Raw genomic sequence first — 23,956 nt, forward strand, 5'->3', positions numbered from 1 at the left:
AGGTGAATGACATGTCAAGCTTTGATGCCTACCCAATGCCCGGGTCGGCGAGCTCCTGCACCGGCTCGGCACTGCTCGATTTTTCATGACACTAGATCTGACCAAGGGCTACTGGCACATTCCCTTGTCTCCAGAGTCCAGGGAAAAAAATGCTTTCTCCACTTCGTACAGGTTGTACTAATTCGTCCCACTTCCTCTCGCGCTGTTCGGTGCCCCAGCCACATTACAACCTAGGCTAGGCCGGACGGCTCCCCGGCCTAAGTCGGGCGTTGGGGGTATGTGGTAGTGGGCATGGTCTGTGCAGTGTCAAGTTAAGTTGGCACATCTGTAACCTGTTGCCAATTATTCTTCATCCTGTTAAACAGTTGCAGGCTGGAGCTCTGGTGGCCGGTGACACACAGAGAAATAAAGTATGTATGTGTGATAATTAACTGCTCAAGACTCTGTTTGTGTTGAGGAGGATCCGCGAGTAGCAGTGAGTTGGCTACAATCACCTTCATGATTTTCTGTACCAAGACCTTTTTGTTGAGCTGGCTTTTTTGAAATTCAAAATCATGTAGAGACTAGGACTTGACACAATGTGCCAGCAGCAGCATCATTTTGCAAACCTGTTTATTACTGTATTTTATAAGTTACATAGAGTAGTCAAATTAGACAAGTTATGATATCAGGATTATACCACCACGTTTAAAACGGGTCGGTACCCTTGCTTCTTGTCCTTGCCTTCTGGCGTGGCGTTGTATCCTTGAGCCCAAAGATAACCTGTGAAATTCCTACAGGCTGCCTTCATGGTAGCGATGATTTAGTGGACAGCTTGTGACACAGGCCAGAGGAGGGAGGTTTTTACATGGAGAGGAGCAGCAACAGGTGATATAGCAATAGACCGCCAATCATTTACTGTACAGCCATTTGAAACGGGCAACAACAGTATAGCCTACTAGAAATCAAGACACAAAACTAGCCTTATAAAAAAAAATTTTTTAATATTATATGAGTTGTTTATTAAACTTACTCAGACATCGTTTGGATGCAATGCATGGCAAGATTATTTTGTATTTTGATGTTAGTTACTTTAGCTTTTAGTCCACCAGTTTTTATCCAATGAAAATTGATAGGGGTCTTATTTCAATAACATCTTGTTATGATAGGAAATATCTGTGCTCATTTTCATCTGTGAGATGCACAATCCTGTAAACGTCTTCTGCACCCACCCATATTTACATATCTTTGATCCTGATATGTAAACCAGATCAAACTCTGGTTCTGTTTCTCCCAGGGCTGATTAGACTAAATTCAAATTGATACTTGTTTTTTTTAGGTAGGGTAAGACACTGTAGCATATTTGTGAATTTCTTGCAGCAACTGGGAAGAAAGGGTGAACTGGAAGGAAGGTCAGTACCAAGGACAGTGACCTCTCCCACTTCTGCCACAGTGAGGTGTGACAGCCCAAATCCAAGTACACATCCCATTACATTTTCCCCATGTTACATCCTAAGTTACAGAAACCACTCTATAACGATATGCAATATATTCTTGAACCAGACCAACCAACCATGAAGTGAACCATGTAAGTATCTAACACATGGGTGGCCACACCATGGTCCGTGGCCTGCTGCCTGTTTTTAAATGGCCCGCAGGGAATTTTTAAAAATAAGCTAGAATATGGCTTGAGCATATTTCTAATAAACATTTGGCCTACACAATGAGTACCTTCACTTTTATATTTTAAGTACATTTCCTTGATTATTTCGTTATATACTTCAGAGTAGAGCAGAGTGCAAGTCAACGCAACTTCCGGTAACATTAGCTGTTAAGCTCAGCTGCATGCATGGGAATGAATTACAATATAATAAGTGTCTGATTCAGTTAGTTGTTCCAAATGTTTTAAGGTGGTTCCTCCATGGCTTATCTTTGACTTGCAGTTGTGACAGATAGTGAGTTTTATGTCTTCTTCACTCCCCCATACAAAACTATCATGCAGCGCCGGCTCACGTGTGTACTTCTGAAGCTGATTATCTGAAATCCAGCCCGTTTCGATCGGCAGCCACGTATAGTCAAATTCATAACATAGGGCAAATTCATACCGGTGTGTTTTCTATAACTTTTATGCCCTACCCCTATGATCAGGGCATCTTTAAAAGTTATACTTTCTTCCGCATTTTTTCCTCTTTTTGCTGATCGGATCCTTTACTCAAAACCAAGAGAAGATCAGAACCTGTTTTGTGATCTGCCTCTCCCCTACAAATGATCTACTTTTATGCCTCTGTGCCAGGGACAACTGTGGCCGGAGGCATAATGTTTTCGGGTTGTCCATATGTCCGTGAACCCGATATTTCAAATTTTACACAAGGTCACTGTGACCTCACAAAATGCGTCTTTGGCCTTACTCAAGAAGTCATATTCTGAAGAAAGCCTCCTGCTGACAAGTGTTGTAAATGAGCTTTTCACTACAGACACTAGTGCATATGGTTCTTGCTCATAAATGTATGTTACAATTCCAAATCTACAGTGATGTCCACAGCAAATAAATTAATTATGACAATTGTACATAAATGTGTAGGCAAAAAAAAACTTAATTTATACTGTATGCAAAAAAACAAACAAAAAATTGTCCACAAATGCACGTTATTATCATAATGGCATATCTGTTAAGGGGAGACTTGTGGGTACCTACAGAACCCATTTTTATTCAGATATCTGGAGGTGAGAGATCAAGGGAGCCCTCTGAAAACTACCATGTCAGTTTTCCTTCTTTACATAGTCATCCAGCCCCCTTTCACATGGCTGGTACCTATGATACCTTTGATTGATCAGGTTGTCTCCTTCGGGTCTCTGAGGCTTAGGGTTGTTCCTCAACAGCTTATTTAGGACTTGCTGTTGTGACAAATTATTAGCTCTCTGTTTTCTTTACTCGCCGACACATATTGTGTGTGTGTGTCTGTGAAGCTATCAGCCTAAAACTGGGCGGTTGCTGTCAGCTGCCGATCGATTGGTGCACCTCTAAATTACTTCGGACATGCAAATCAAGCAAACATGTTCAATAGGTAACCATTCAACCGGAACTAGCATATCATTTGTGACTCAATGTCATCCATGATAGACTTTCTGAAGGATGCCATACACTAGGCCAGGCCCTGATATACCAATACCCTGTCATTGAACCTCGCTTAATGATAAGGTAACAACAGTCACTTATTTAGAACGTCCTCCATACAGTGGACATACAAAAAGGTTGACAATGTGTTTTCCTTCATACCACAATTCTGAACTCCTTTACTTCGCTCTTATCTATTCCAGGCGTTGGTGGGACACTCAGTCCTCCCTCAAAGGTCCCATTCCCAGCTGTCCTCAGTCCTTAACCCTCTGACTTGTTCTGCCATCACATGTGCGCACACAAGGGAAGGTGTGAGGCACCTTGTCTCTCTTAAGTTTGAAATCTGAGCCAGCTGTGGTTTCAGATGAGGTTGCTATTGTTAGAATTGTTATTTACTGAGGGTCACTTGAGGAGGTGTTGAGTATTGGGCATGCCTCCATGTGTCCTTCTCTTGTCTTACCCTTCTCCATTCAGACAACAAAGTGAGTGGTTGGTGCAGGTTGTGCTCAGATCTGGAAGATTAAATGTTTCTTCTGCTGATGAATACTGAACATTGCACATAACAGAGAGCGAGAAAGGTAGGGTTTGAATAACATTATATTTTAATGACTTTGTTTCATTCATTCCTTCAGTAATACATTGGTCATTATGTGAAATGTTTCTCGTGACATATGCTTAATCTGCAATTTGTGCTCATTAAATATTACAGTTTTCATGAAATATTGTAATATTGTTGGACAATTATCAGATATTGCATTTTATATAAGTGAGCTTACTTCAATATATTGTGATACACTTAAGTGTATAGTTTATTGCAATGCATTTAAATGATTTGCTGATATGTAGACATTTCACTTAATCTGTAATAATATTGTATGTTTGAAGTTACACTTACCTAACAGAGAGCTGAAGTGCCTTTGGTCACAATTTCTATAACATTTCATGCTCGTCTTTTTGAAAAAAGGCTTTTATTGTGAAACACTAAGCTTCGGAATGAGACACCTGGTACACAAGAGTCAGTACACCAGGTGAGCCTATAAGAGAATTTCCGCTTTGTATTGCAAATAGTATCTGTTATGTTAATGACACTGTAACATGATCATAATATGTAAATAATCAGACAAGTATCCATGACAGATATGTAAAGAGGTCTTGACTATACGGCAGTGTGAATCATGCTGTGGATGTAAATACTGTCTCTATTAATGAAGTGTCACATAACAGAGATTTCTCTATTTATCACAGTACTGTTTATTACTACCCTGCTGCAGTGATGTATTGTACTCCCAGATGTGTCCCTCCTCTGTGACCTCACTGCTGGGTACACTTTTGACCACATCGAGCCCCCCACCCCCCTATCGGTGTTGCGGGGTATGATCAGAGGTCCTTCACAGGATTAGTGATACATAATAATAAAAAGATGACAATAATATATCCATAACTAATCACTGTATTCTTAATGTATAACAATAACTATGAATTCAATATTTGACATATTTGTGGTATCGTACATTTAGTTGATTTGATTTACCCGAAATAAAAATTAAATGCATTCAACTAATGAACATTAAGCCTTTCTAGAGCTGTTTTGATGAATTACTGAAACCATTAACATATTAGTCAAGTTTTTTAACTAAAATCCACGTTTTAACTAGAAGGTGCAGATCTCTGCAAGATGTGTCTGCAACGACCACTGTTGAATGCATGAATACGACCCACAATCAGGGCTGAACTGCACATAATTCAGGCCTCACTCAACAGACTTGCTCTTATTTTAATCTCTGCAGGTGTCTGCACCGGCTCTGTGCAGGTGTCTGCACCGGCTCTGTGCAGGTGTCTGCAACGGCTCTGTGCAGGCGTGCGTCTCAGCTCCATCCCACAGGCAACGCATCTAAATTATTTAGACTTCCACACACATTTGTGCCGGAGATGATAATCATTTGCACAAGAAAAGATCCAGATTTCTTTTTTAATGCTTTTTGCAATTTAAACAAGGAGATGTATTGTAATTATGTAATAGTAATGGCCACATCCTAGTAGACCTGCTATAATACCCCAGTTAACTTAAGTTTCACTAGTATCCTTAGATTGTTTTCTAAGTTCTAATGTATTTTAAAGTACATTTAACAAAAAAAAAGCCAAGGCACAGTTTGAGCTGCAGATCAATTTAATTCTACTGAACAACTAACATGCTTAGGGAGACACCATTATTCACACATCAGGTGTCTCAGAAACACAAATTCATTCCACGAGCTTCATTCTTCGTCGTGTCCTTTCTGAAATAAGAAAAACAACAAGTAAACAATTTAAAATGTTATTTTCAAAATGAATTATAAGTCGTGAAACTTTTAAATGTTGTAGATTCACTGTCCTACATATTAGTTAGAGGGTTATGTGCACACTGTACACAATTTAACTGGTGGCATTAAGGGATTCTGGTAGAAATATAATGACCTTTGACCCCACATCTCGGCTCTTGACCCGTAGCTTGTTGACCTGAGTCTCAGCGATGTCCGCTCTCTCTTCAGCTTCATCAAACTCATGTTGGAGCTTACGAAACTTGCCAAGATTATTGTTGGCCTGTTCCTCCTGTAGAATACAAACACAATAGCACATATATTTCTGCACTAACAGCATTCCTTATATAATGAAACATTTAAATTTTGATTTTCCATATTTCCCAGCTCTACCACATGGCTTTTTACTGTATTGAGCACATTGACACATGTGCTGTGGGGCATGGACAGTTTCTATGTTTTTGATCTAGATTAGTAGAGTACTTACAGCTTCCTCTGAAACTCTCTTGTAGGATTTGACCTTAAGCTGCAGCTTGTCTACCAGATCTTGCAGACGGGCAAGATTCTTACGGTCCTCTTCTGTCTGGATACAAAAAACAAACCAAAAAATTATAATTTAGATTAGAAATAAAAATCTCAGTGTTCCACTATGTGGTAAATGGATAGAAACTTGCCTGATAGGTCAACTCTTTGATTCGTCTTTCATATTTTCGTATTCCCTTGACAGAATCACTGGACTTTCTTTGTTCAGCCTCTAATTCACTCTCCAGTTCTCTGATCTGTTGAGGGAATGATGTGAAGTTATTTTAATATTAGTTTGTTGGCTTTTTGAATATGGTGAAAAATAATAATTCTAGAATGTTAATTATCGTCAGATTTTTCAAATTTAGGGATGACATTGTTCATTTCAAATATTTGATACTCACCCTGGCCTCAAGCTTCTGCAACTGCTTCTTGCCTCCCTTCAAGGCGATCTGTTCAGCTTCATCCAGACGGTGCTGCAGGTCTTTGATGGTTTGCTCCATGTTCTTCTTCATGCGCTCCAGGTGAGCGCTGGTGTCCTGCTCTTTCTTCAGCTCCTCTGCCATCATGGCAGCATCAGTAATGGCCTTCTTGGCCTTCTCTTCAGCATTTCTGCACTCCTGCACCGCATCTTCTACTTCTGTCTGAAGCTGGGATGTATCAGCTTCCAGCTTCTTCTTTTGGTTTATCAGGCTGGTGTTCTAGTTTTAAATAAGTAGTTGAATTTGCATTGTAACAGTGCATGTAAAACAAACATGCTAGGACATATTGATATCCACGGCATCTTACCTGTGAGTGCAGTAGCTGCACCCTTTCACTAACATCCAGCAGCTCTTGCTCAGCAAGTTTGCGACCTCTCTCAGTTTGCTCCAGAGCAGCCCTGAGCTCCTCCACTTCGGCCTGAAGCAAGTTGTTGCGTCTCTCGACCATGGCATTGTTTTCCTTCAGATCATCATTGGCTCGAAGAGAGTCATCAAGCTGGAGCTGAGCATCCTGGAAGATGAAATCAAAAGGAATTTCAATTTGAGTTATTTGCGCGTAAGCGATAGATAATCATTATCATTTTTCCTGAGTTCTTCATACCTTCAGATGGGCATTAACAGCCCTAAGTTGTTTCTGGGCCTCAGCTGCCTGCCTGTTGGCCTGGCTCAGCTGGATCTCCATCTCATTGAGGTCTCCCTCCATCTTCTTCTTCAAACGGAGAGCCTCATTCCTGCTGCGAGTCTCTGCCTCAAGAGAGCTCTGAAGAGTATCCACAATTCGCTGTTGGTTTCTCTTTGCTTGCTCCATCTCTTCATCTTTCTCGGCCAGCTTGCGCTCAATATCGGCCTTAATCTGGTTGAACTCGAGCTGGGCTCTGAGAATCTTCCCTTCCTCATGCTCCAGTGAGGCCTATCATGAAATAAAGGATGAAAATGAAATATATGACAAGTTATTAGCAATAACAAAGAAATGTTCATGAGGTCCCCAGTAGAACGTTCAACATACTTCTGCTTCCTCCAGGGCTGTCTGTATCTCACACTTCTCTTGGTCCAACTGTTTACGAATCTTCTCAAGCTCGTGAATACTCTTTCCACTCTCACCAATTTGCTCAGTGAGGTCAGATATTTCCTCTGAGAAACAAAATGTAACATTGTCAATGGTTTGGTCATGAGAACGAATTCTACACAGAGGTGTAAGCTGGTTTTACCCTTACCCTGCAGATTCTTGTTCTCCCTCTTCATGGTCTCCAGATGTTCAAGAGATTCTTCATATGAGTTCTTGAGTTTGAAGAGCTCAGTGCTCAGAGACCTGGCTTCCTTCTGAGAGCTCTCCAACTCACACTGAGACTCTTCATACTTCTGTTTCCATTCTGCCAACACCTGAAATATGTATGCTTAAAGGTCAGTTCTACTCTAATTGTCCGTCTAAAGGAGCCAAGGTGCCAGATGTATTCTAAGTTCAACCTTGTCAAAGTTTCTTTGCTTCTTGTCCAGAGCAGCAGCAGCAGCATTAGACCTCTCCACATCCACCATGAGATCTTCAATCTCATTCTGCAGCCTGTGTTTGGTCTTCTCCAGAGACGAACATTTAGCGTTCACTGCTTCAACAGCCTCCTCAGCATCCTGCAGACGCTGAGTCAGCTTCTTCCTGCATTATGCTAAAATTGATTCAGGGTTGATTGCTTTTAAACTTTGTTGAATTGTTCCGGTCAAAATACGTTTTACTCACTTGGCCTCCTCCAGTTCCTCGGTTCTCTGGATGGCATCAGTTTCGTACTTAGTTCTCCACTGAGCCACCTCAGAGTTGGCCTTGGACATGCCGCGCTGCAGTTCAGCCTTGGCCTCCTGCTCCTCCTCATACTGCTCCCTGAGGAGGTCACAGTCATGACGAGCTGACTGCACTGCATGGGCTAAAGCATTCTTGGCCTGAAATGAAAGCATATCTTGGTGTGCATCTTCATGTACCACCATCTGTAACAAGTTCTCTCTGGTATTTGGAACCTACCTTCACTTCCTCCTCTAGTTGTCTTTTAAGGTCTTCAATTTGTTGAGTGTAGGACTGTTTTCCTCTGGTAAGTTGAGACACCAGGGAATCCTTTTCCTCAAGCCGCCTTGAAAGTTCACCTAATTTTGATAGAAGAATAAAATGAGTATTTCATGATATCCTGAACAAAACAGACTGTTGAAATCAAATGCATACCATTCTCAGTTTGAAGCTTCGCTTTCTGCATGGTGAAGTCATTGATGGACCGCTGTCCCTCTTCTGCCTTTGTTTTGTATTCATTCATCTGGTCCTCCAGAGACCTGCACATTTTCTCCAAATTATTCTGAAAACAAAAGGCATTAACAAGGAATGAAAGGTGTCTTAGACTAACAGAATAACATGTTAATCAACAAATAGGTAGTAAAATATATACATGAAAGTATTTTACCTTAGCCTTTACAATATGTTCCATATTGGAGACCACGTCATCCAGCTCCAGTCTGAACTCACTCTTCTCCTTCTCCAGTTTCTGCTTGACTCTCTGCAGGTTGTCAATCTGCTCTCCCAGGTCGGCCACACTGTCGGCTTGTTTCTTCCTGAGTGTGGCAGCAGTGGTTTCATGCTGCAGAGTGGCCTCTTCGAGGTCTCTGCGGAGTTTCTGGAACTCGGCCTCTCTCTTCTTGTTCATCTCAATCTGGACGGATGTTGCTCCACCGGCCTCCTCCAACCTCTCACTGATCTCCTCCAGCTCTCTGGCCAAGTCTGCTCTCTGCTTCTCCACCTTGGCTCGGGCAGCTCGCTCTGCCTCCAGCTCTTCCTCCAGCTCCTCAATGCGGGCCTAGACCAAAATGATGGACTTAGAATGCCATGATCATGCACCAGTTTACCAAAATGTCTTTATCCTGTGGAAATTATTACCTGTAACTCCTTCAATTTCTTCTGGAGCTGGGCACTCATCAATTGTTCATCTTCTATTTTACCATTGAGTTGGCTGATTTCAAAATCTTTCCTGTGGATAGAAAAAATAACTAAAATATAACTTCTTACACTTAGTTGAAGATCTATTTGCGTTTTACATTGGCACTTTTCATTTTACTTTTTCAGCCTCTCTTCAACTTGCTGCTTGTCATTTTCCAGGTCCATAATACTCTCTTGCGCTAACTTTAGGTCTCCCTCAAGCTTCCGCTTTGCTCTCTCAAGGTCCATACGCACTTTCTTCTCTTGCTCAAGGGACCCTTCGAGCTGTGAGTCGTAATAAATAACTTGTTATTCAGTCATGATTTCACGTTACAGACAAATCCACCGTATCTCATAAATTCTTACATCATCCACTTGCTGCTCCAGCTTAGCCTTGGCCTTGGTCAGAGTGTTGACTTTGTCTTCTTCACTCTGCAGATCATCCAGCGTTTGCTGATGAGCTTCCTGTAAGGCTTTCTTTTCCTTGGTCAACTTGGCAATGATTTCATCCAAAGCAGCCATCTCTTCCACCAGGTTCTTCACCTATGGCCAGAGGACATTTATATATCAAGGACTTCAATGCAGATGTTATTTGGGACACTTTACAGTGATTAGTGTACGTCATACCTTGTTCTCAGTGGCATGCTTCTCTTTCTCCACTTTAGCCAGAGTCAACTCCAAGTCATCAATGTCTTTCTTCAGCTCAGAGCACTCATCCTCCAGCTTCCTCTTCTTAGCAGTTAGTTCAGCATTCATCTCCTCCTCATCCTCCAGTCTCTCAGACAGCTCTTTGGATTTAGCCTCCAGCTGAATCTTGCTCTTGATCAGCCCCTCGCATCTTTCCTCAGCATCACCCAGATTATCTTGCTCCTGTTGTTATTTGAAAGGCACATCGTTAAACATTTGCAGACTTTGTTTGATTTTGATATCATTTGTAAAGCTGACAGATTTTAAACATACAGATTGAACTAGGAGCTGCAAGTCGTTCTTCTCTTGGAGAAGAGTCACCATCTTTTCTTCAAGTTCTTTCTTGCGGGCCTCAGATTTTGCGTAAGCCTCTTTTAGTTTGGTGAACTCTTCCTTCATGTTGGCCATCTCCTTCTCACTCTCTGCTGATTTCAGCAGAGGTTTGATCTTGAAGTACATCTTCATCCAGGGCCAATTCTTGACCCCCATGAAGGCACGGATGTTCCACTGGATCACAAGTAGTGAATCCCTGCAGACAACAGTTCATTGTGAGTTTTTTTCTTCTTTCTTTTATTTTAAATTTGAAACAACCATACAAGCTATGTACACATATCCTCAAATGAAATACACATACTTATTATACTTCTGTCCAGCATGAACACATATATAAAAAACTAAAATCCAGTTTTAACCTGATAAATGTCCATTTCAATTACGACCTAAATCGATTTCCATCCCTCACGATGCTCTCCTATTTTAAAATATTTATTTCAAAGGCAGTTGATTTGTCTGTGTATGTAAGGCAGAGTACATCTCCATTATGAGGAACTTTTTGTCATAGATTATGGTTTCTTCGTATTAATAGGTAGAGTTTTTCCATATCAAATTAAGAGAGAGGAGAGAGATTGTATGCTGCACGGATTGTAAAACCCCTTGAGTCAAATGTGTGATTTGTCATATTGGGCTATATTAAATAAAAATAGCCTTAATTTACTGACAGAGTTTGGACATGCTGTGAGCAGTTACCTGCGTTCAACGATCTTCTGGAACTCAATTCTTGCCAGAAGGCCTCGAGCCCGGGCTTGGATACCAGTGATGATTAGTGCTAGACGGTCATCACGCATCTCCTCTAGCAGACCCAGCAATCCGGCTTTGAAGAACACCTTTTTTTATAGAGTCAGATTAGATAGTCAGTAATAACATATAGATGTTATACAAAGTGCATCTATATAAACTACTGACCTTGGTATGCCCCAGTTTGTACTGGCTGTGGTCAATATCCAGAGAACCCAACAGTTTCTCGGCAGCCTTCTTGTTGTCGATGAACTGTCCCTCAGGAATGGCATTAGGATTCAGAATACGGTATCTTCAAAACCAACACATAAATTGTTTTGCATGTTGGGAAATAAGTTGTAAACAGCACAGCAATTCTGACAAGACAATCATTTGTTTTCAATGGTAGTTTTAAATGTGGTTTTGTCCATCACATGCAAACCTCTGTTTGAAATCTCCATAGAGGATCCTGTTGGGGAAGCCCTTTCTGCAGATCCTGATGCCTTCCAGCACGCCGTTACAGCGCAGCTGGTGCATTACCAGAGGGTTCTCCATGGCCCCAGGAGTCTTGGTCTCATTGGGGATGATGCAGCGGACAAAGTGAGGGTGAGTGGACCTCAAGTTGGTCATCAGCTTGTTCAGGTTCTCCTGCAAGTTTTCAACACAAAACCTTAAAGACATTTTGTGTTTTCATTTTGTTTAACGCAATGAAATGTGTGCCTAAATAATTAAACTCGATACGTTATCAGGAATCAGTTATTGTGTCATAACCGTGGGAAAATATGTACACAGTACTTTTGGTAAACGATTAACCTGAAGAAATTTCTTTGTTGGTTAGCTTACATCCTCTTTTCATCAATGCTGTTTTACAATAGCCTTGCAATATTTGACCAACATTTGAAAATGTCAATGAAAAAAACAAACATTTATATTTTACCCTGTGCAAAGCTGATACAGTTTGGAAGGAAGAACCTTTCTTCTTTGTACCTTTCCCTTTCCCACCAGAATCTAAATATAATATAAAATAGAAATTAAATTGAGCAGACAGAAAACTGTAATGTTAGTCATTGTTAAATATTTCTGTAGGCTTTAATGTATTTGTATTAACGTCAACTAGTGAGTGTCCACATACCTGCATCAGCTCCTGCATACCCAACAAAAAGAGTAGACAAAAGCTTAAGGGTAGACTTCTGGAAGAGTCCGACAACGGTCTCGTTCAGAGGATCCTTGTTCTTCACCAGCCAGTTGTTGATATTATAATCAACAGTTCCAGCGTAGTGAACCAGGGAGAAATGAGGCTCTGGTTTTCCTTTGATAACTCTGGGCTTCTGGAAGTTGGCAGATTTCCCCAGATGGTTGTCATAGAGCTTTGCTTTAAAGGTGGCATCAGAGGCTTTGGGGAACATGCACTCCTCTTCAAGGATGGACATGATACCCATGGGCTGAAGGGACAACAACATGAGCGGTTTGAAGAAAATAAATCAATCAATCTTCATGTATGTCACTCTGAACATGTAATCGTCCAGTCTCTCACCTTTTCAATCAGGTCAATACAGGCCTGCAAGTCCATACCAAAATCTATGAAAGTCCATTCAATGCCCTCTTTCTTGTACTCTTCCTGCTCCAGCACAAACATGTGGTGGTTGAAAAACTGTTGCAGCTTTTCATTGGTGAAGTTGATGCACATCTGCTCAAAGGTGTTGAACTGTAATGACATCGATATTGAGCAGAAATTAACTCAGGCATGAAAATGTTACTACTGTTTATTAGTGTTATATTCCATTCCAAACTCACATCAAAGATCTCAAATCCAGCAATGTCCAATACACCAATGAAGTACTGGCGGGGCTGCTTGGTCTCCAGGGATTGGTTGATCCTCACCACCATCCACATAAACATCTTCTCATACACTGATTTAGCCAGTGCACTAACAGAATAGGACACCTTGGGAAAAAATAATCAGTAATATTTGTAAAATGTCCCGTTTTATTCAATCAAACTTTCTTCAAAGGGGTTCCTTCAAGTCATTACCTGAGCGACATTTTGTCCCTTGGTGACCCACTCATTTCCTACTTTGACTCGTGGGTGACAAAGACCTTTGATGAGGTCGGCAGAGTTCAGGCACATCAGATATGAAATTTTGTCAGCAACTGAGAAAGTAAAGATATACATAAGTGTTTTTTCTTTACCCTGGCACTGGGCATGCTCTTTCAGCTCCCCTATCTTTCTCTTTAGGGTTCTTTGACACTTAAAGTATGGACCGGTGGTCGAACAAACGTGGTTGAACATGCCAAGGTGGAAACATAGTGTCATGTAAATAATGCTTTTCTTTGATACCGTCTCAATTTAATTAATTTTTTACAAGTGGCTATTCCAACGGATTCTTTTTTACAAGCTTGTTAGTGCAGCTTTAAAATAACTTCAGATTGAGTTGATGCAGTGGCTCAGCTGTGGTTGTCATGTGGAGCACAAGGATTCGGGAGGGCACGCTCTGCCAACTGCCCTCACAATTTCATTCTCATTCATTTGCATTTGTTTAAGTCTTTTGTTTCAATGCAACAAATGCAAAATGTTAGGCAAAGCCTCAATACTGACAGGAAGTGCTGAAAAAGGCTTGCTTCTTGACTATATCTTATAAATACATTCAGTTGTCAGTTTATTAGGTGCAGCTAGCTAAAACTAATGCAGTCTAATACAAACGTCCTGCAATAAATCCTACCATCATTACGTAATCATCATTATAACGTAAAATCTTTATTGAAACAGTTTAATTGTATTTCATTACACTAACGTCTTTCTATTATTTTGTCCACACCATTTCACCAAAGAGGGTAGGTTAAATAACAGAAACATTGTATAATGCAATTGGGTTCAACACCAACACAAACTACATCCTCCAAAATGACCATAAAGTTGAATCAACACCTCACTAAGTGGACCTAACAAGCTGGAGCGTGTATGAAAAAAGCATAGATGACTTTACATCATCAAATTGTTATTATGTTTTAAGATGGTTAAGAATGTTGGATCTCCACTACGCCAAATATGTAATAATAACAATGATAATACCTATCTACATATGATAACTTCTCTCACCTTCAGTGCCATCAGCCTCCGCCTGCTCTTCTCGCTGCTTCTGCTTGAACTTCATGTTACCATAATGCATGATGGCACCAGTCAGCTTATAAATACTATTCTTCTCTTCTTGAGTGAAGCCCAGCACATCAAAGGCATCCTGAATGAAATAATAAGAAGAAAAAAATCTTGCATTTCCTAATATTGTTCTTAATTGATGTTTGATTAAAAAAATCTTTGCTGCTGTCAATCAAAGATTCAGCTCACATCAGTGGCTGTCAGCTCCTCAGAGTCATTGATGGAGGCTACTGTTGTCTCTCCTTGGGAGATGAAGGCGTAGTCATAGGGGTTGTTGGTGATGAGCAACATTTCTAAAAAATATATATTCACAAAATAGAAAATATTTATTTTATGATACAACGCATGATACAGTACATTAATAAACGTACATCACATGTATATTGTGCACTTACCCAGAAGTTCGGGCTTTGCCTGAGACAGGATCTGGTAGAAGATGTGGTAATCCCTCTCAGCTTTGAGCTGGTAGGTCACACGAGACTTTTCCAAAAGGTCTGTTAGAGGTTTAATATGTTATGTTATTTTGTTCCGGAATAAATAAGTTGCTATCGGTGTAGGCTTAGCTATAACTACTGGCATTCTACCGCTCATTGATGCAACAATACAACATCAACAGGTTTGTAAACAGATAACACATTTACTAAAACAAAACGGTCAGAACTGCGAACTGTGAATTAAGTGTGAACAAACATTATTTAATTACTTTTTATGAATTCATTTTTAGTTTACATGTGTGGCACATTGGTTCAGTGATGACAGCAATGAGCTCCTGGGTTCTTTGTGTAAGGCGTCTGTATGTTGGCTCTAGTATCAGTGGTTCCTTGGGTCGCTCTGATTTAGTACTATGCGCAGATTAGACAACTGGAGACTAAGTGGCACATAGGTTTAAATGTAAGTTGGAAATGAGTGTGTTCCTGTCCATCCTGCCTCTCACATGCAGGGATTGGCTCCAAATAACAAATGCACTAGGAAACGGATGATTGAATGGATTTAGTTTTACTTACAAGTCTCAATATCAGCAGAAGCCAGCTTTCCTCGGTTGTCAAAATGAATTCTGATGAATTTACCCTAAGCGGAAAAAAAATGTTCATCTATTTCTAAAACAAAAATAATTACCATATTAGTGATAATCAAGAAGCCCAACTGCAGTCACGCAGACACTCACAAATCTAGAAGAGTTGTCATTCCTGATGGTCTTGGCATTCCCAAAGGCCTCCAAAGCAGGGTTAGCCTGAATGATTTGATCCTCCAGGGTTCCCTGAATTGGTCCAGTGCCAAGTAAAAATACCAAATGTGTCTCAGTTATTAGAAATTATTTTCAATGGAAGTGAAATTGTGCTTTGCAACTGATACTTTGCAAAATATTCAGAAATATTTATCATTGAACAGACCTTCTTTTCAGCTGCTGGATCTTTCTTCCCACCCGGGGCGGCAGCGATGCTGGCAAAGTACTGAATGACACGCTTGGTGTTGACAGTCTTTCCAGCACCGGATTCTCCACTGAGTGGGAGAGAGACAGAACGTTTTAGTGCAAAACCCAAGACCCTTTAACTACTGAGGTCATTTTATTTGGGCCTGTGTGACTTACGTAATAAGGATAGACTGGTTTTCTCTGTCTGTCAGCAAGATGGATATTCAAATCATCAGTAAAAAATGGAATTACATCAAAGTTGAAAATTTAAATCAAAATGAAGGGTAAAATAGATTATTCACCTGACAGCATGTACTGGTAGCCATTGTCAGAGATGGAGAAGATGTGAGGAGGAGCTTCAGCCCTCTTCTTTCCTCTATAGGCAACAACCACCTCTTGGTTGTAGACTGGCAGCCCCTTGTAGGGGTTGACAGTCACACAGAAGAGTCCAGAGTAGGTCTGTCGTAGTAAGAGAGGAGTAGAGGATAGTGGCTTCAGATGCTGAGTGTCTAACTAACGAAGGAGAGTTACGTATTAGGAAATTGTCTTACATAGATCATCCACGCTGCGTAACGCTCTTTGAGGTTAAATAGCACAGCTGGCTCATGGAGGAAGGTGAACATCGCCATGTCTTCAATTTTATCAAACTTTGGCGGGTTCTGAGGGTGGACATCACAATCCTTCACTGTGACAGTCTGAAAAAAGAGATAGCACAGTCTCAAACAAAGGTCAAGACTTGTATTGAGAAACATTTGAACTGAGCTCCATTGATATGATGTGCATACCTTTCCAAACTCAGTCTGAACAGTGACTTTGTCGCCGTCCCGACTCGTGATGGATGCCTTGACGTACTCAACCTCGGGGTCAGGAATGAAGCACTCCTTCTTCATGTCAAATTGACGAGTTTGGGCCTCTAGACGCTCCATATCTGACTTCCTAAGAAAAGAAGCAGCGGCCCCAAACGCTGCCATTGCGGCATCGCCCATTTTTCAACCTATTAAGAATAGAACATCTTTAACGTCCTGTGATTTTGCACACACGTGAATGACCCGTAGAGCATTCACATAAGACAAACATCGTTCAAAATGCATTTGACATAATGACTCTATAATGAAAATGTACAAAAATGTAAATAATGAAAATGTTTACAGTCATTGTGTTGTTAACATACCTGTATTATTTAAAACTTTTTATAAATGGATGCACCTCTAACATTAGAGTTACAGACATGATAAGACGTGCCAGTTACAGACATGATAAGATGTGCCAGGGCTTTTGATATGCAATGAAAACAACCCCAAAATGGCAGAATCAGAAAAGACATTTGTTTGTTGTTTGTTGCTGACACGTATCAACAGGACAGCAAGATGCTGAATCATTGGCTTAACTATTGCACTGTAAAAATTGCACTGTCACATTTACCTGAGGTGTTTCACTCCACAGGAATTTGGAATCTGTGTTATTTATATTTAATAGGCAGAAGAAAACCAAAATATTATATTACGTCATTATTTAATGAGACAAATCAAATGACAAGTAAAAAACAAAAAAGGTTTACAGTAACACAATGCATCTTCTCAACTAAAATGTTTTACTAACTACATACAAAATGTAGCTAGCACCAACAACTGTCTACATATAGCTGGGACTAATTTGAACAGACAACATAACAGTGTCTCACTTGAGTGGATGTTGTTCTTACCTTTGACCGTCAACCTTTGTCTAGTAAAACGGATCCAGTGGCTGACACCAGGCTGCCTCTCCACTAATAAAGGTTGTTAGTCAACCAAATATGGGGATGCATCATCAGAGAAATGGCATCCAGGTTGCCTATCGCAAAAAGCATTCTCCAAATTGGGTAGAGCCCAGGGCTGCTATTTGTTGCTCTCACCTTGTGAACAATAGACTCATACGATACTTGTGATGGCAGATGAAAAGGGAAAGGCAGGAGGTGGGGGCGCAGGGACAAGCTGCAATCTATCAATGTATTCTCTTTTGTCCCCTTTATATCAAGCAGTTTGGGAATAATAATCAACATCAGAGTGGCTTCAAAAGTAAATGATAAAATAAATCCAAATTAAGTAAATGCGGGACATTTCATTATTTTAAGTTTCTATGCTTGTTGATTATACTACATGAATCAGTGCCTTTATTTAAGGGCATGCTTGTTGTAAAGGGAATACAAGTCCCCATCCATCTACAACACTGATAATCTTCAATGAATCATTCGTCTGTATCAATCCATGACCAAGACATGATAGGACTTACTCTACTGTATGCCCCAAAACAGCACTCATTATTGGTATGTGTTGCTTACAAGTTAGATCCACTGTGCTTTTGTAATAATCCATGTCTGTCATTCATGTTCAACAATAGTCTGTCAAGTGATATGGTGTGAAATACATTTCAAGAGGGAGTATAAAGAGCTGCAGCTGTTGTCGACAGATAGGCAAGACAACGCCAAGGTCACAGCTGTGAAATCCCCTTTTCATCACTCATGACTCTTCACAGATATTCGCCCATCTAACAATGATCCCTTGGCATCATTTTATTTTCCTTACCAGCAATAGAAATGTTCTGACACTGTGCAGTCCAACTAGTGTTCATCTTACATGAAGCTGAAGTTACTTGGGCTGGCCTTTTGAGACAGACACTTCTCAATGACCTGGACCAGGGCTGGCAAACACATGGGCTTACAACAAACCTAATAGTAATTGGCAGTGAGACACAAAATTAAAAAGCATAAATCTGTAGGAACTGTCACTGACAGTGGATGCCTCCCTGGATGCCAATACAGATACCATCTGCAAAGCCAAGAGAAAGCTGAATAATCATGTGGCCGTTTATTATTATACAGTATTTGATGTGTAATTGATGGAGGTGTAAGATGTGGAATTATACCCTAACACGGTAACCTGACGTGCCAAATGGTTTGTTAACACAGAACCACGCGATTGCCTATGTATACAGATAGATATGGATATAGTCTTGTGTTCTAATGTTATCATCACTGTAATCAGTACGATAGCCTCATACTGAACATCAGAAGAAAACATTAATAGAACGACAAGTGTGAAAACGGTTGGTTGCATTATTGCGTCAGGTTTTTCTTTTAAAGTTATCATGCTAATAAGACATAAAAAGTGTTACAAATTGAAATAACTTAAATAGAAATTGTATTTACATTAGTTTGGCAGAGCCTTTATTTTATTGCTGTAATTGCTACATGTACAATTATTAAACAACCATCAGGATAAAGGCCTTTTCACAGCGGTGACAAAAACAAAGAACTAAAGGAAAATGCGTAATATTTGTTGTTTTTTGCATTCAAGCTTTTCACACCAAGGCTTACACAAATATTGGCAATCCGTGCATTCTAATGAAAATTAAAGTTTGCACTGTCACACAGTCATCAATTCATAAGTTGTTTTTTCAATAAGAAACCCACACTCAACTCTACAAACTAGAGACTGTGTAGAAAAGATAAGTTGTGGGCGTATTTTCTATAGGTGGCGCCAAAGAAACATGTTTTTGTAACACGTGTAAAGCTGAGCTTCATTGCACTGGTTTTCATCATTCATGACTGGACTGAATCATATGTCATCTATGTGTATTATTATGTGATACATGGTCTTTAATACAAGGCCTAATGTTCAGTTTATAATGGTCAATTTATAACAAGCTTCATCCATAACTTTGACATTCAAATTATTATTATTAATAACTTACAGAAACATGGCTTGCAATGGTCCACCTCCCATCTTATCTTACACACAGCGAGTCTGCCTCTCTGTAATTGTCTTAGTCCAAAAGCCAAAATTCAGAAAGATATATAATCATTTCCAAAATTGACAACATGTTTTTATCAATATATTCTGCTTCAATCCATATTTGTTGGCAGTTAGCCTTTCAAAATCAATATTTTCAAAAAGCTGTTTGCCGTCTTACTACATTTATATTCATAAGTAGAATACCGCAAAATCATATCTTTCCCATTTTTAAGGATGATGACCAAAAAATTTAAGACAGACGTTCTAAGCTTCATTGGAAAACCTCAATCGAAGCTTAGAATGTAAAGAATTACATTTAGTACAGCTCTAATGGTAATATACGTAACACTATAACTTATCCTATATGGTCAGGTTTATAGTAGAGACTGACTTTCAAAAAAACATGTTATTTCTGAGAGGTGAAATGTCCATAGCATACATTCGCTAATGCATTTGGAAATGAATGGCTCTCACTGTACTTCACAACAAAGTACTTTTACCGCTCTTTTGTTGGCTACTCACCATCACAAGCGAGTTCAACTGCTATTCATCCATCCAGTAAAATGTTACGTTTCAGGTTCTTTTTTTTGTGTGTGAGTGTGAAGGCATTAACAGAATTCTGACATTGATGTCCGGGATAATCTACTGATTGTGTGATTGTTGGTTAACTTGTTTTTATCGGCATGCGAAACAATGAAAAAGCTGCAAAAATCAAACGTATACTGCAGAACAAAATAAGAAAGTTTCAGATGTGGCATTGATAGGTTCGTAGAGATAAATGTGTTACAATTTCTGAATTGTTGTGTGATTTATATGCGCAAATTATTTGCATTTGGTCTGGAAAGACCTTAAGGCTGCAGGCTAGATATGCACATTCCAGGTTTTCTAGATTATACTCTTTTCTTTCTATGTGCAGTCTTCTTTTTACAGGCTATAATTATTATCATGACAAACATATAATGCTCACTGATTTTGTTTTTTACTGGTTTTAAGCAAAGAATTCCTGGATTTGAGGAATAGTTGAGTTCATGATCAGATCAAACAAAGCGCTTTTTAAAAGTGGTCCAAAGTTGCTGTGTTTTCCAATGGCACAAATTAATAATAAAAGATATATAGACATTAAAGACAGAAAAAACAAAATTCGGCTCCTGGGTTTGGAGATTTTTTTAATTAGATTTTTACATTTTCAATATATATTTTTTTTTTTCTCACAGTATACTAATTCAGACAAATTCCCATAATTTGTTTTATAAAAACTTAAATACCCAACATATGTCTGTGACACATTCGTGTTGTTGTAACCTCTACTCCAGGCTTCAATCCAAACGTTGGGAATGCTGCGAGTGCCCTTGGCCTGCTTCTGCTGACATGGCATTGTTTTCTTCTCTCTGTCCTTGGGCACAAAGATAACTTGTGAAATTCCTGCTGGCTGCCTTTGGGGGGCTTGGGGACAGCTTGTGACGTAGGTGGTCAGGACAGGTTTTCATTTTTCTTTGATCAGCAGTAACAAGTGATAAGCCCACGAGAAACCCAATTATGTACTGTATGTACAATATGTCGAACAACTCAAGCGTGTCATACTACAAAGAGACATATCGACCTGAACTATGAATAATGGCAGGAGCTTTCTGAAATATATAATATGATTTTGTTGGCCTGACACGGAATTTAGAACCAGGTAGTGAAACTCTGGTACAAATGAAATCATACAAAGCATGCTGGCCAGCAATGCAATGGGAACCATTACATTAGGTCTGACCAGGTCTCTTCCCTGCTTGCTTGCCTTCAAACTAGAATTCTCATCTCCTTTACTTATCCCTGTCTATTCCAGGCTCTAGCAGAGCCCTCAGCCGTCCATTAAAGGTCTTATTGCCAGCTATCCACAGTCCTTGTGTCTCTTACTTTTACAATCACATGAACATGGGAAGGTGTGAGGCACCTTGCTTCACTTAAGTTTGAAACTAGACCAGCAAAGCTATTGTCAGTATTTGTTCTTTGTTGTTGTGAAAGGTCACCTCTAATGGGTTGTTGAGCTCTGGTGGAGGCAAGGAGGTGATTGTTCTCTTGTCTTCTTCCCACTCTTTCAGACTGTGGACCTCTGCGTGGACTCATATCCTGAGCACTGCTAGTGCAGGACATGGACAAATAATAGAAAGGTACTGTTGATGATATAAAACTTTTATTGTGTACTTTTTTTGGATGCAGAACTTTTAATCTGTTGGTGAATCTGCTAATAAGGAAAGCTGATAAATAGTTCATTTTGCAACAATATTCTCTTACTAGCAATGTTCTATTTTGATTGCTGAAGCGGTATTGCTGGATTTCACGAGGTCTCTCTTGGAGTACTCTACCCCAGAATACACCGAGTCCAGACTACCTGATGTCGGTCAACAGCTTACATTACCTTCCTTTGTCTGGCTTTGAAAAGAAGATGTTTGTTACCAGAGAAAGACCGACCTCAACTACTGACATGCAGGTTGGTAGTTTTGACTTTACTAGTCTTGATCTTTTGACAGTTTAGTCTGTAATCTTATCCAAACGTAGGGAAACATGAGTTACATTTATGTAAAAAGCAATGGTTTGTAAAAATAAATAAATGAGTAAAGTTATTTTTTGAGTTGTAATTACATAATAGTTATACGATAATAGAACATTTCATCTATCAATAGTTCAAACTACAGCAGCTTTTATACCTTTGTTTTATTACATAATATTTCCATTGCACTAAAAAAAGATTAGTACGAACTCATAGTTCACATGCCAAAAAAGTGTGTCCACTACTGTTCTGTAGGCATCCATATTGGTTTTACTAGCTACCCAGATTCTCTAATAATCCTAAACGTTCCGCTTTTGTTAAAGAGCTACTGCAAACTCATAATACTATGTTATCTGAGCAGTGGACAGTTCCCATAGAAAAGCTTTTATCAAGTGGGAAGTAGTGAACTAGTCAAGTAAATTCTTTCAAAATACTTTTAGTTTCTTGGTCAGTGGGTCCATGTTTAATAGTGAGAATGTGGAATTTCTTCTCAGTTGTACTAGCAAACTCCACCGTCAGTCACCTTTCTCAATGAGGGATTGAGGCAACAGCATTCTGCAGTCTGTTCTCATCACATTGTCACTTATGTGAGGCTTCTTCTGGAAAGAGAATCTGATTTAACTCCAGAAACCTTGTAAAGCATTAAACATTAATACTTAATGTGGGTAAATACTATATTTATGTTTTTTTTTTATTTGGAATATTGCAAGAAAAATACATTGTCAATCTTTGGATTTTAAAGAAAATGAAAAACCATAAACACCTTTCAAATTATTTACCAGCTGTGTAGTGTTATTGGTATTAAATAGCACAATAGATGTTCAGTATAAAAGGGTTTAATTGTTTTTACTTTAAGACAAAAAAATGAGGAAATAGAATGTTTCAGCGCACTCTGCTGATCATGATGCTGAATTACTCAAGCAACATCAGACGAATGAGGTCGTATATTCACTTGGCTAACACATGAAGTATGTGAACATAGAGTAGGTTATATTCCCTCCTAGAACACATAGTTTGAAACCACAAATATGTCTTTACTTTTTAGATACTCATATAATGATATCAGCCTGAATGAACATGGTTTTACATTGTCAGATTAAATATAGAAATGAAAACTTAATTTTATACATGTAGACACTTTAAATTTTGATTAGTGTTTTTTCCTTCAGCATAGTTTATTTTCCTGAAGGGAGGGTAATTATGTGAATAAAACCATTACAGGTTTCACAGCTTTGTTTTCGGATTTTCACTGAGGAATCATAAGGTCCATTGATTTTGAATTCCAACCTTGAGGAGTATGAGTGGCATAATCATATTTTGCACATTTTGTATTTTTCATCCATTTGTTTGTTGTGCAAACAGTTATTGAATTTCTCAATTTATTTAAAAAAAAGTTTTTTTATTCATTGTAGAAATAAGTCAAGTTTAGTTCCCTGTAACAATGAACTACAAGAGAATTTGTCAAATAGTCAAGAAACAGTTTCAGATGCAAATTGAATTTATTCTACTGAACAAACGACATGCTTAGGGAGACACCAGACAAAGGGTGCCTCAGAAACAATCATTTGTGGAGAGTTCACTCTTCATCAAGTCCTCTCTGAAAGAAAATAAATAAAATATAAGGTCATTAGTGAGGTTTTTATTTAATTTAATAGTATTATTTCAAACTCTTGTGTCGTAATGGATTGAACCACTGACAAATCAGTGGAAGACCTCATTGTTGCAAAGTATAAGAACAAGGTGCAAGGCATTTCTCTCAATACTGACCTTTGACCCCACATGTCTGCTCTTGGCCCGTAGCTTGTTGACCTGAGACTCAGCGATGTCCGCTCTCTCTTCAGCTTCATCAAGCTCATGTTGAAGCTTCCAAAACTTTCCAAGATTATTGCTGGCCTGTTCCTCCTGTAGAACGAACCCACCACATAAATGACTTATTACGTCTTCTCAGATTATACTTAGTTTCACGAGCAAGATGCAAGTTTTGCATTCTAATTTCCCATACTTCAGAAG

General features: G+C 39.3%; 1 protein-coding gene across 1 annotated transcript; it reads right to left on the minus strand.

Moving 5' to 3' along the window:
* Nucleotides 1-5,349: 5,349 nt before the first annotated feature.
* On the minus strand, nt 5,350-16,626 carry LOC142935142 (myosin-7-like). Its single transcript, XM_076079292.1, has 37 exons — nt 16,426-16,626; nt 16,192-16,335; nt 15,943-16,099; nt 15,818-15,845; nt 15,621-15,729; nt 15,395-15,487; nt 15,234-15,297; nt 14,625-14,723; nt 14,419-14,522; nt 14,173-14,311; nt 13,108-13,226; nt 12,871-13,020; nt 12,611-12,781; nt 12,209-12,518; nt 12,014-12,084; nt 11,519-11,724; nt 11,266-11,389; nt 11,050-11,186; nt 10,297-10,552; nt 9,964-10,206; nt 9,703-9,879; nt 9,476-9,621; nt 9,298-9,388; nt 8,828-9,217; nt 8,596-8,722; nt 8,401-8,519; nt 8,125-8,321; nt 7,860-8,043; nt 7,610-7,775; nt 7,402-7,526; nt 6,997-7,305; nt 6,703-6,906; nt 6,318-6,614; nt 6,066-6,170; nt 5,879-5,974; nt 5,549-5,683; nt 5,350-5,370 (listed from the first exon to the last, which is right to left on the minus strand). Exons 1-37 carry the CDS (start codon nt 16,624-16,626, stop codon nt 5,350-5,352), a joined length of 5,814 nt encoding a protein of 1,937 aa, XP_075935407.1.
* Nucleotides 16,627-23,956: the final 7,330 nt, after the last annotated feature.

Source organism: Anarhichas minor, unplaced genomic scaffold (genome assembly GCF_050575085.1).
Source record: "Anarhichas minor isolate MPS153535 unplaced genomic scaffold, ASM5057508v1 ptg000006l, whole genome shotgun sequence".
Taxonomy (NCBI): domain Eukaryota; kingdom Metazoa; phylum Chordata; class Actinopteri; order Perciformes; family Anarhichadidae; genus Anarhichas; species Anarhichas minor.

Coding starts and splice junctions, on each gene's coding strand:
- LOC142935142 (XM_076079292.1), bottom strand. CDS start 16,626: ATGGGCGATGCCGCAATGGCAGCGTTTGGGGCCGCTGCTTCTTTTCTT. Junction 13,227..14,172: donor GGAGGCTGATGGCACTGAAG/GTGAGAGAAGTT, acceptor TTACTTTCTCAG/TTGCTGACAAAATTTCATAT. Junction 5,371..5,548: donor GCCGAGATGTGGGGTCAAAG/GTCATTATATTT, acceptor TTCTTATTTCAG/AAAGGACACGACGAAGAATG.